The 12,225-nt window shown below is 39.4% G+C and overlaps 1 protein-coding gene across 13 annotated transcripts in view; it reads left to right on the plus strand.

Moving 5' to 3' along the window:
* The window catches only part of Ndae1 (Na[+]-driven anion exchanger 1), a 72,801-nt gene that overhangs the window by 10,506 nt on the left and 50,070 nt on the right, over window positions 1-12,225 (plus strand). For 5 of the 13 annotated variants that reach the window (XR_004236256.2, XR_012998087.1, XM_031991055.2 and 2 more), the window contains exons 1-2: window positions 3,239-3,331; window positions 8,334-8,464. The exons of 2 other annotated variants lie outside the window; for them this stretch is intronic. Coding sequence is in view for 8 of the 11 variants with exons in the window: in XM_031991055.2 (XP_031846915.2) it covers window positions 3,243-3,331; window positions 8,334-8,464 (220 nt within the window). In the remaining 3 variants the exon portion in view is untranslated. Of the gene's footprint in view, window positions 1-3,238; window positions 3,332-6,719; window positions 7,024-8,333; window positions 8,465-10,536; window positions 10,816-12,225 lie in introns of those variants that run through there. 6 more of the 13 variants (XM_031991060.2, XM_076364984.1, XM_031991058.2 and 3 more) reach the window with 4 other exon arrangements.

Consider the following 12,225-nt stretch of genomic DNA (forward strand, 5'->3'; position numbering starts at 1 on the left):
TTAAGTTTGTATGTACTGTAATAAGACGAGTTGCCTGTTGCAACAAGGTGTTACAAATCTCCATGCTTGGAATTCTTTTGTCCTTTGAACTGTAACTTCTAAATATCTCGTATTTCATTATTGCAATATTATTAATCATCTTATTACAATAACACGCCAACTTAGGCTATTGTGAATAAGGCATGAGAGTTTCACATTTTATAAGTTCTCGTAAGAGAAGACAAAGATCGAACAACCGATGAATCGGACAATAAAAGGATTGATATAAAATCGAATGATCGCGAGAGAACGCAGAATTTTAACTGAAATCTTCAAATTGTTAAACGCTGACTCATATATTAACAGTAGAACTACACCAGATCAAAATGACCCGTTCCTAATTTTTTCTTTTATAATTATTGAAAAGGCAGAGATGCTTTCGGAAATCATTGCGGAAACTGGCTAAATTTCAGCTATTAAAAACACGAGCGTCGATGTTGACAGATTTTTAAACATCGGTCAAACCAAAATATCTAACTCGCGGAAGAGAATAAGGAATTCAATTTTGTAAATTTTACTTTGGATTTGTGTTGTACATATCTAAAATGTTACGTGAACGTAGGATTAGCAATTAAACGATAGACTAAAAATCCCGCATTATCGCGGGGCCGGCGCGCAATGTAAGGCGATGACGTTTAGCAGAATAACCGTGCAACAATGACAATGCAATTTAATCAAGTACTTTGATATTATATTTTTCCCTACTTCATGTATTTCGCTCCGTAAAATCGTTCGGCATTCAACGTGTTAACACTAGAACTACCGAGCATTTAATACGATTAACATGCAATTCCTATAAAAACTGTAACAATAGATTATTTTCAGCTTCAGACATTCATTATACTCATAACTATTTATTTTCAAAATCATTTCGAAGATTCAATGCTTCGAAGATATCAATAATTCTAAACAAAAGAATCGAAACCAGTCATTTTGACTGGTAGGGTAGCTCTAGTGTTAATTATAAAACATATCATTGACATTTCATTCCAGGCAATTCCTATAAAAACTGTAACAATAGATTATTTTCAGTTTCAACAGACATTCATTACACTCGAATGAAACTATTTTCAAAATCATTTCGAATATTCAATGCTTCGAAGATATCGATAATTGCTCAACAAAAATTTTGACTGTTACGGTAGTTCTATTGTTAACACAAACAAAATACTCGGCGAAAGGTCTCTTGTCCCCGCGTCGTCTCGTTAGACGCCGAGTCATCCATCAACGGTGCAAGAGTCATCGTTGACCGCGTCCTTTCGTATCGGCGGACACCCGGCGACCTCCGACAATTAAACAATTATCGTCCGCCCTCCCCGTCGCTCGTTGCGCCGCGCTCCCTCGCAGCAACGGCCGAGCCGGGGCCATTCATTATGTAAAACCGTGCGCGCATAGGTAGCGCACGGATAATCATAGCGGGGTAATTATCCAGTTGACGGCTAGTAATCGCCGGCCGTACAGTTCGACGTCTGTCGTGATCTTGACATTACGGCGATTAGCCGCTATCGCCGATTGCCTTCCTTTACACGCCGACCGCTGGAATTTCGAGCCGTTTAGACGGATTGGATAATGATTCCTCTAAGAGGGCAGCTCCAATTCGCTGGAAGACTCGAAGGATTTCAATTCTTACGGACAATCCGTGGCGGAGAGTCTTCAAGGGTACTGGGAATCTGGAAGAGTGAATCGATATCGAATCGACACTTTGCACTCGAGATGACGTTTGATTTGACGCTGCATAATTATTGTTACGTCGTAATGTAGATATTCGTGTTTTTTGTATATACTGTCAGATGATTCGGAAATAGTAGGTAGTAGGCAAGGGGATTTCGTAATGTTGGAAATACTTGGAGCGCTGCATTCTGCAGCTTTTTCTAATTTTTGTTAGTGTCGTACCGAATCTGGAAGAGTGAATTGATATCGAATCGATACTTCGCACTCGAGATGACGTTTGATTTGATGCAGCATAATTATTGTTACGTCGTAATGTAGATATTCGTGTTTTTTGTATATACTGTCAGATTTCAAAGGTTGGAAATACTTGGAACGCTGTATTCTGCAGCTTTTTCTAATTTTTGTTAGCGTCGTACCTCTTATTAACACGAATGCCATGGGGGTCACCGGTGACCTCAATCAAATCGAATTACTATAATTCACTTGATGAAACGATGTTTATCTGAAAACATTTCTATATCACAAATAATGCTATCTAATGCGGCGACATTTTGCTAGATGAACGTGCAATAATAACATTGCAATTCAATCAAATGATTGAATGTTATATTTTTTCCATTTCGAGTATTTTGTACTATGAAATCGTGTGGCGTTCAACGTTGTTAACCTGAAGGAGTAGTCTGAAAATTCAGTTTCCTAACGAAACAACAGTCGCTCGATAAGTAAAGGTACACTGTATCCTACAAATTGTAGTTATTCAAGTGTAAAAATAACACAAACATAACGTGAACAGTTATAAAATTCAATGTTCACTGTTACATCGTATAAAATATAATTAGATGTGAAATACTAGAATGAAGTTCAATGATAAACTGAAATTGATTCGATAGAATTGATAATCTAACCAATGTTTCATTACAAAATGAAGATCATATGTAAACTAACTTTCGAGTGCAAAAAGTTAAATCATATTTTACATATATAAATTCTTCGGTTGCAATTTCCGGTTATAGGCGTCGCCTTCGAAGGGTTGAAAGTATATACTGAGCTACTCGATGAGAAATTTCGACTAGAAATTTAATGGAAATATTGATGAAAGCACGTGATACTTTACTTTGACCAGTTAACTGTGGAATTTAGTTGGAGAAACCTCTGCGCGCAATAAAATCGAAAAATGGAGCGTGTACTAGTCGAACGCAGGACGAATGAGTATATTTTAATGAACGATCAAAGCGAAACGAACAATTACATGTTTATGTGAAAAAATCAAGAATTCATCGCTGAAAGAATTGGCATCGTGTCAAGCTCTACGATGACGTGTATACTCGTTCAAACACAGTTAACTGGTTAAAATATCGAGTTCCTCAATATTGTTGTCGACGGTCATACCGATAACAGTTCGACATTGAAAAACGGCATCGAGTGCGCAAATTCGCGCGATTACGCGCGCGCACGTGACAGGGTCTCTGATAATGAGTCACGAGTCATCAGCGGCCGATGTATCCGTATCGTATCTTCGCGCATTGAAACCGATGCAGATCGTTTCTCTCGTTGTTCCCTTTTTTTCGCGTTGCAGCTCGTTGAAGAAGATACCTTTCTTCGCATGGTTGCCGCTTAGAAAGTAAGTGCCGAACTATTTAACCCTTTGCACTCGAAAGTTTTTCACTAGAAATATTCCATGTTCTCCGATGAAATACGGACGATGATTTTTGAAGCTAATTAATGAGAAAATATGTATAAATTAACAGTAAAACCACCAAACAGGTCAAAACCATTCCTGATTCTTTCTTTTCGTAATTATTAAAATGATAAATGTTTCTCTAAGAAATTATTAAAGAAATTAGTTTTAAAATGCGGAAGCGATTAGGTGTGTATGCAAAAAATTAATAAGAGTAGTTATCTAACGAGATCACAAATATTGTGTTATTACAAAGAAATATCAAAAAACAATATTTATTCAAATAAATTTACTTTGATTTATTTGTTGAAGAATATAGTAAGAAAATTATAATTAATACTGATAAACCTCCGCGCTCCCAATTTTGGCACAACACAAGAGCGCTATAGCGCTCCTCAGCACTCAAACGGTTGAAACTACATATACAAGACTTTACAATTTTGCAAGTCAAATGAAAATTTTGCAAAGGATTAAAAACACCGAGGAGCTCCAGTCGAAAATTCGCATCGATGGCTACGTCTCCTTGGTACGCTCGTAAATTCATTTACCTCTCTCGACGTTCGGCGTTCTTCTCTCTCTAAAAATGCAAATTTCGCAAGATTCTCGCTCGCATAAAGCTTTATTACCATCTTACCGTAACTTTATTACGTTATTACTCTGTTACAAGCATCGACTCGCCATTATGCAAACCAGATTTCCCCAAGCGATGTAAAGAATCAAGTACAGCCTCTGATCAAGGAGATCAACGAATGTCGTCTCCGAGTTCCTTCGCTCGGTACCTCTGCTTGCGATGAAATCATATTACTAAATTACAAGTAACCTCACTAGCTTCTCTTCGTCGCAGATTATCTTCGGAACGATAAGGAATAACAAAAAGTTCCAACAAATACCCTCTCACGTCTATAAGATTGCAAAATGAATCACGAGGCACACGCGTTTCAAAATTCTTCGAGTCTGCTTCAACTTCCTTTATTAATCAGTTGGAAATAATGTCATTTTCGAATCCGTTCGAACACCTCTCTACCTCATATCCTATGCATAAAATCTGCATTACTCGTCGAAATGCATAAAATCTGCATTACGAGCCGACAGCACACGTGCGTCGCAGGTTGCGCGAGTCTCGTTGCGACTCTCGATACGACTGCGGCGAGGCTCGTCCCGGCGATCCGTCATCGAGACGATAAAAAAATAATCTTCGGATCCGTCGGGACGCCGCCTAGCTCGCTTCTCCTGTTAATTATTTCCTCGTTAACGACACTGGGCACGACAACAAGCGCGCCTCTGTGCCCCCGGATGTAGCGCTTTTTCATGCACGGCCATTGTTACGCGATAATGATCCGCCCGGCTCGCGAGAACTCTCGGGCAACTCGAGCGGCTGATTTCCCGGGACTCCGGTAAATACTTTGTTGCTTCGCGGAGAAGTTTTCTTCGCCGGCGAGTTTCGATTGCCCGACAAGCCGCGGAAAAGTATGAACCGCGAGGACCGCTTTCGTTCCGGCAGACCGTGAGTACACATTTTAACCGTTTGAGTGCTCAGCAGCGCTATAGCGCTCTTGTGTTGTGCCAAAATTGAGAGCGCGGAGGCGCTGTTTACCAGTATCAATTATAATTTTCTTACTATATTCTTCAAGAAATAAAAGTAAATTTATTTGAATAAATGTTATTTTTTGATATTTTTTGTAATAACACAATATTTGTGATCTCGTTAGATAAGTACTCTTATTAATTTTTTTGCATACACACCCAATAATTTCCGCATTTTTGTTAAGTATCCACAGAAGTTGTTTTTCCAAACGATTGAAGTTGGGTATTGGAGTTCTCGAAGGCGTTTCCGGTTTTGCGATGTTCGTGGAACAAGCTGGAGATCGTAGGAAACTGATGGGAATCTATGAGGAAACGTTTAGGTCGACGGAACGAGAATGTAAAGTAATTGGATGGAATGATTGACGGGTTGATTGCTGCGAGTACGAGGTTTATGCGAATACCTAACACTTATTTTTCCGTCGTGAAGATAAAAGAGTTGTTACTGATAACTTATTAGCTAAGTATCGCATATCTCGTGTTGTACTATTATCTAGTTACCGAGGGTATTAAAAATCATTGGATATCTTGTATACTTCTTGTACATTTCATTGTTTTCAATTCGGAGGTAATTCGTAGTTAATTGAGTCGGTCATTGGTGATCCGTCTATGTCAGTCAACGTGTTATGTATTCAGTGTGCTGAATAGTTTTAACCCTTTGCGGACGAAGATTCTTCGAAATGTACAAAACCTTCGAGAGGAATAGATAAATTGTATATCAATCGCTTGATTAATAGAAAAAAGGGAAACTACGTGCTGATCTCTTGCTGTTCGAGTAATTAAATCATTTGTTTGCGACTTATTTTTCCAAATATGGACACTTCATCTCGTTGAAATGTCGACGTTCGTCCGGAAAGGGTTAATATTCGTATTAGAACGAATATATTTTGTAACTTCGAAATTATAGGAACGTCGAACTTTCACGTCACAGCGTATAAAAGTTCAAGCTAGTTAATTACTGTTAATACCGAATATTTTATATCATTTCGATTGAAATAGTCGTCAGATTTACCCGAAAACCTTCAGCAGATGAAGTTAAATTATATATCGATTGCTTAAATAATAGAAAGAAAGGAAATTATACACTGATCTCTTGCTGTTTGAGTAATTAAATCATTTGTTTGCGACTTACTTTTCCAAATATGGACATTTGATCTCGCCGAAATCTCGACATTCGTCCGCAAAGGGTTATAATTTCGTTTACTTATCAAAGCTTTCTATATAGCTTTACACATGAAATTCCAAGAACTGAGAAATCCAACATTTATTTTTAACATCGTGATTGTTTTCATCCTTGAAAATTCTTCTCTAGCTTTATTTATAATATTTATTGAATACTCTTATTCTCGATTTACTTTAATGTTCGAACATTTATCATTCGCATCGAAATATCCCTCGGGTTCACCCGACAATCGATTGCCGACTTACAAACTATAGTTCAACCGTAATTTAGTTTATTCCTCAAATAACGGTTTAACCCTAGAAAAAAAAACGTCGGCCGCCAATGAAGGTTTTTCACGAAACCGCGCTGCCTGTAACGTGTTAATCAGCGTCACTCGATAGCAAGAGAACCTGCGAAGGGTCGGCGGTTGTTAACGCGGCGCGCGCGCGGCTCGGACAAAGCGCTTCCTGCCGAGGAAGTTTAATTATTATAAAATCGCGTGCGCGTCGCCGGGCAATCGTCGACGCGGTCGTCCGGGAAATATTCCGTGATCCCACGCGCGACGTTTCGCTCTTCTAAAACGTCGCGTCGCGTCGCGTCGCGTCGCTGCGAAGACGACCGGTTCGGGGAAGCAATTTACTTCCTCAGCTTCGGCTCGCGACGAAATCCGCAGTCGCTCGCGCGATCGACGGTAATAAGGAGCGAATCGGTATCGTAGAAATTGCGAACCTTGTTCGGTTGTTTTTAATAGTTCTAATAAATCTATGGAACATTATCGGATGACCAGTCTCTGTTTAGAATGATTCAGTAACGATAAGGAAGCTGCGCCGTAAGCTCTGAATCATAGCGACCGGCTTTTGGTCGTTCGACCTTTGACCATCGAATCATTAAGGTACGAAAGCGGAATTGAATCATCCGGGATAATATTACTTAAGGTCCGAATTGCGTTGTTCGAGTTGTCAGACACGTATTTTCTTTCCTCGGAGCGTCGATGGCTTTCGGTCTGTTTAACGTTATTTTGTTGGATTTAATTAATCTAGGAAAGTTTCTAGATCGGTTTTGGATTGTTCCTTCGATAGGATGAGTTTAACCTCATGATCTATGATTTATTTCTTAACTATGATCGATGAAAATACGTTATCGTTGATAATTGATCAGGAAAAGACCCAAAATGCACACTTCAAATTTGTATGATGATCGCGAGCTCAACAGGGATCGCAGAAATGTAAACGTATAGTATCGGTGACTTTCATTCTATTTAACACTAGAACTACCGAGCATTTAACATGATTGATATGCAATCTCTATAAAAATCGTAACAATAGATTATTTTTAGTTTCTTTGGATATTCATCATAGTACTCAAGTGAAACTATTTATTTTTAAAATCATTTCAAATATTCATTGCTTTTAAGGTACTGATAACTTGCGAACAAACAAATCGAAACCAGTCATTTTGACTGGTACGGTCTAGTGTTAATGTCATTTTGTTGGATTTAATTAGAAATCTACAGTGGCGTTGAAAAGTTTTTAGATCGGTTTTTGATTGTTCCTTCGATAGAATGTTTTAACCTCTTGTCCTATGATTTATTTCTTAACTATGATCGATACAAATACGTTATCGTTAATGATTGATCAGGAAAAGACCCAAATTGCACACTTCAAATTTATATGATGATCGCGGGCTCAACAGGGATAGCAGAAACGTGAACGCATAGCATTGATGACTTTCAGTCTATTTAACGTTATTTTCTTGAACTTAATTAGACATCTACAGTGACGTTGAAAAGTTTCTAGATCGGTTATAGATTGTTCCTTCGAAAGAATGAGTTTAACCTCTTGCCCTATCATTTATTTCTTAACAATGATCCATACAAATACGTTATCGTTAATATTTGATCAGGAAAAGACCCAAAATGCACACGTCAAATTTATATGATGATCGCGAGTTCGCTCAACATCGCAGAAACTATGATTCATACAAATACGTTATCGTTAATACTTGATCAGAGTTAATAATTGAAAAGGCCCAAAATGCACACGTCAAGTTCATATATGATCGCGAGCTCAACAGGGATCGCAGAAACGTGAACAGCTATGCGAACGCATAGCAAGACGATCCGCGGGCTAGGACGCACTCCGAACGGATCCCAGTCACTTTGTATTCACGTTTCACGTGTTCTCGTTCGATTTGTTTTTTTAGACCGTGGATGCAGCCGGGTATTGGAGGCGGAGGTGGCGCGGCCCACGCAGGTGGGACAGGTGACGACGAGGCTCCGAAAGATCCCGGGGTTCGGATCACCCATCAGTCTTACACCGAGAAAGATTACGAAGGTACCGAAGCTTCTTTCGCTTGCATCGTTCTCCGGCTATTGGATAACGGTCGATCGCGTCGATCTTCGATCGGCCCTGCTTTCCGCTAATTCTCCGGGCTACTCGATGATCCATTCATCTACGAAACACACTGCTCCGCGAGATTAGAGGATACGCGAACTGTAATCGGAGAATCGACGATCTCCGATCTCCTGTAACTTTGTGAGAGAAACTTCTGTTTGATTAGGCTCGTTTAGAAACATGAAGCTTCTTATTTCGCAAACCACAGTTTCTAATGTGTTTTATTTACGTAAGAAACTCTCCCATTTTCAATATTGTAGATATTCAGATTTTGGCGATATTGAAAGATTGTTTCCGAGACTTAACACTAGAACTACCGAGCATTTAATACGATTAATATGCAATTACCATAAAAATTGTAACAGTAGATTATTTTCAGTTTCTTCGGACATTCATTAGTACTGAAATGAAAGTACTTTCAAAATCATTTCAAATATTCAATGCTTCGAGGATATCAATAATTGCTAAACAAAAAAATCGAAACCAGTCATTTTGACTGATACGGTAGTTCTAGTGTTAATTCATTATAGATTTATAGATTAGAGTATCTTTATAATGCCTGAAAAATTTATCTACGATGTTTGTCGTTTTGTAATCTTTTCTGTACATAACAAATGAACTTTCCCATTTTCAAAATTCCACATATTCAGATTTCGTCTGGGTCGTTAAAAGATTGTTTTCGAAACTCAACTCATAGATTTATAGATTAGAGTATCTTTATAACAATTCCTGAGAAATTTATCTACAACGTTTGTCATTTTATCAAATTTTACACACGACATTTTATCGCAAAGTCACAGGAGCGCAAAGATCGACGATTTCCCGGTTACAGTCCGGTCCTTTAATTCCCGGCGGCGCAGCAGTTTTAAAATCGACTCGCCGATCACGCCTGTCCGCGCGTCTAGGTCAATCGGATGCGAACACGAATCCGGCTTCGATGTTTGTCCATCGGGAGCGTCGGACCGCCGCGACGGTGCTTCGAAAATCATTATTCCCCGTTGAACGGGGTCGCGATCCTCGTCTCCGAGGTCACCTGTCCCGGCACGCGATCTTGAACCCCAGACGTCCCGGCGCACGTTGCGGCCGAACGGCCGTTTTCTGGACAAAACTCGAAAACTTGACATGTACGAGTGATATAAACAAATGATTCAGACAAAGTGGTTGTACAGTATACAGCTCAACACACGATGGTTACATTTTTGCCACGTTATGGGGATATTAAGAAGTTCAACCGATGACAATGCACATTTCGCGCTTCGATTCCAACGTTACAAAAACAAAGAAACGGGATTTCTCCGCAGAAAATGTTGATTTCTCGAATGAAAATCGTTTTGTAACATTGACTGCTTAGCAACGTATTGGTAACCTTCAATTTTCGTTACGCGAATAGTCGAATTTAAGGGTTTTGTCCACAGACGGCCGTTATCGCTGTTTTCCGCGCGGTCGATAGGCAGAAGTGAATAAGAGTCGCGGGTTTCTTGTTTAACAATGATGCTGCGACTGATTTTTCGATACGAAGTTACGACACCGTTATGGTTACGTGGTCGATAGAGAAAAACGAGTAAGAATTGCTCGTTGACATTCTATTCGCGTCACTCTCGCCGGTTAATGATGCTGTTACAGCGAATTCCTCGGTAAATTGCGATACCTTTCTTTTTAGCGGATCGATGGTGGGAATATATAACAATTGCCCGCTGACATTATTCCGATCGTTTAATGTTCGAGCGACGATGCTGCCGCGGTCGAGTCTTCGACGTTGGATCGTGACGTTTTTCCGTTCACTTCGTTGACGGCGGGAGACGAGTAAAAATATATGAACGTCAATGGGAATGGGAGTATTCTTATCGTAATGATTCTATTCCAGTCGGTTCCTCGACACGGCATTTCCATTTTCGCGAAGTATGCGTCAGTAGCTGCTCCGCGTCCGTAACGTTGACGTCAAATCGATATCGATACGTTAAGCACGACGTTAAGCAGACAGCATCGGCAAACTCCTGAACGTTGCCAGTCAGACGCCGCGCCGCTAAGTGGGCGACAGCTTTAACCCCCGAACCCTCGAATTTCCTTGATACACAGTGTTGTTCGCGAGCTTCGAGTCGAGTGTCAGTCGTGTTGCCATTTGCTTACGAACACATCATTGCCATTCGATTCGTAGCTACGAAAGCTTTCGTCTCGCAAGAAAAATAAATCGCACTTCTGAATTTAACGCTAGAACTGACGATTATTGAAGATGCTTGCAATTAGAAATTTTCTTAGATTCTTGCTGATGTACGTTGGTGCAGGTGAAACTGGTATAAAATGATTTCGGATAATCAACTGTTACATCGGTAATAGCGAAATAAGAAAATTTTAGTGTTAACGCGTTGAATGTCGTGGGGGTCACCGGTGACCCCCAACTAAATTAAATTACTATAGTTCGATTATTTGGAAACATTTCCATATTACAAATAATGCTACCTAATTTCGTGACGTTCAACTAGAAGAACGTGCAATAATAATGCAATTCAATCAAATGATTTAATATCATATTTCTTCCATTCTGTGTAATTTGCTTTATATAATCGCGCGGCGTTCAACGTGTTAAAGAAATTGATATAGTGTAGTATTATTTTCCTTGAATGCGTCGAGTTGAATAGATTTGAAGAACAATATTTTACGATGAAAATCTCGGCGCACGTCCTTCGCAATGAATTTCATTAGACTGCTGAAAACAACGCGAGATTTCTTCTGTTATTCCTGTTGCTCGCAACAGACGCTTCTCATTTACATGCCGGCCGAGTGGAGGTCGAAGCGAGAAGAGTTAACTTTGCGAAGGTTCTTGGAAATATACAAAAGCTTTAGCAGACAAAGTGAAGTTATATACTAATTGTTTAAATCATAGGAAGAAAGAAAACTACGCACTGATTTCTTGCTACTTAAGTAATCAAGTCATTTGGCGCAACGTAGTCTTCCAAATACAGAAATTCCGTCTCGCCAAAACGTCGACATTTGACCGCAAAGGGTTAACGCGCTCCGCATTAAGTGCTTAGCCGTTTGGCTGCTAAACAACTTTGTGGATATTTACCAAAAATGCAGAAGTGATTGGATGTGTCAAAAAAATTAATAAGAGTACTTATCTAACAAGATCACAAATATTGTGTTATTACAAAAGAATATCAAAAAATAACATTTATTCAAATAAATTTACTTTTATTTCTTGAAAAACATAGTAAGAAAATTATAATTGATACTGATAAACAGAAGCGCCTCCGCGCTCTCAATTTTGGCACAACACACAACGCTATAGCGCTCCTCAGCACTCAAACGGTTAAAACTACGATACTACATATACAAGACTTTACAATTTTGCAAGTCAAACGAAAATTTTGCAAAGGGTTAAAAAGCGAAATACAGTTTCAAGCTAACAGAAGAAGCATCTGCTTAAAAGATTTGAACAAAAGACGATCTGGTAATTTGGGAAGGGAGAACAGTGGAAGCGATTGTTTCTCTAAAAATAGCATCAATGTATTCCTATACAAGTATCGCAATGATAATCACGCGTACGTGACAGCGGCCGATGACAGCTGGCGAAAAGAAGTCACGCGTACGTGACAGCGGCCGGTGAAAGTGTTAAGACAGTTAGACGGTCGAACAGCGGAAAAAAAGATTCGCGCCGGAGTGAGCGTTAACGGGCAGGGAATCATGACGAGAGGATTTCTATA

The sequence above is a fragment of the Nomia melanderi genome, chromosome 2 (genome assembly GCF_051020985.1).
Source record: "Nomia melanderi isolate GNS246 chromosome 2, iyNomMela1, whole genome shotgun sequence".
In the NCBI taxonomy this organism is placed as follows: Eukaryota; Metazoa; Arthropoda; class Insecta; order Hymenoptera; family Halictidae; genus Nomia; species Nomia melanderi.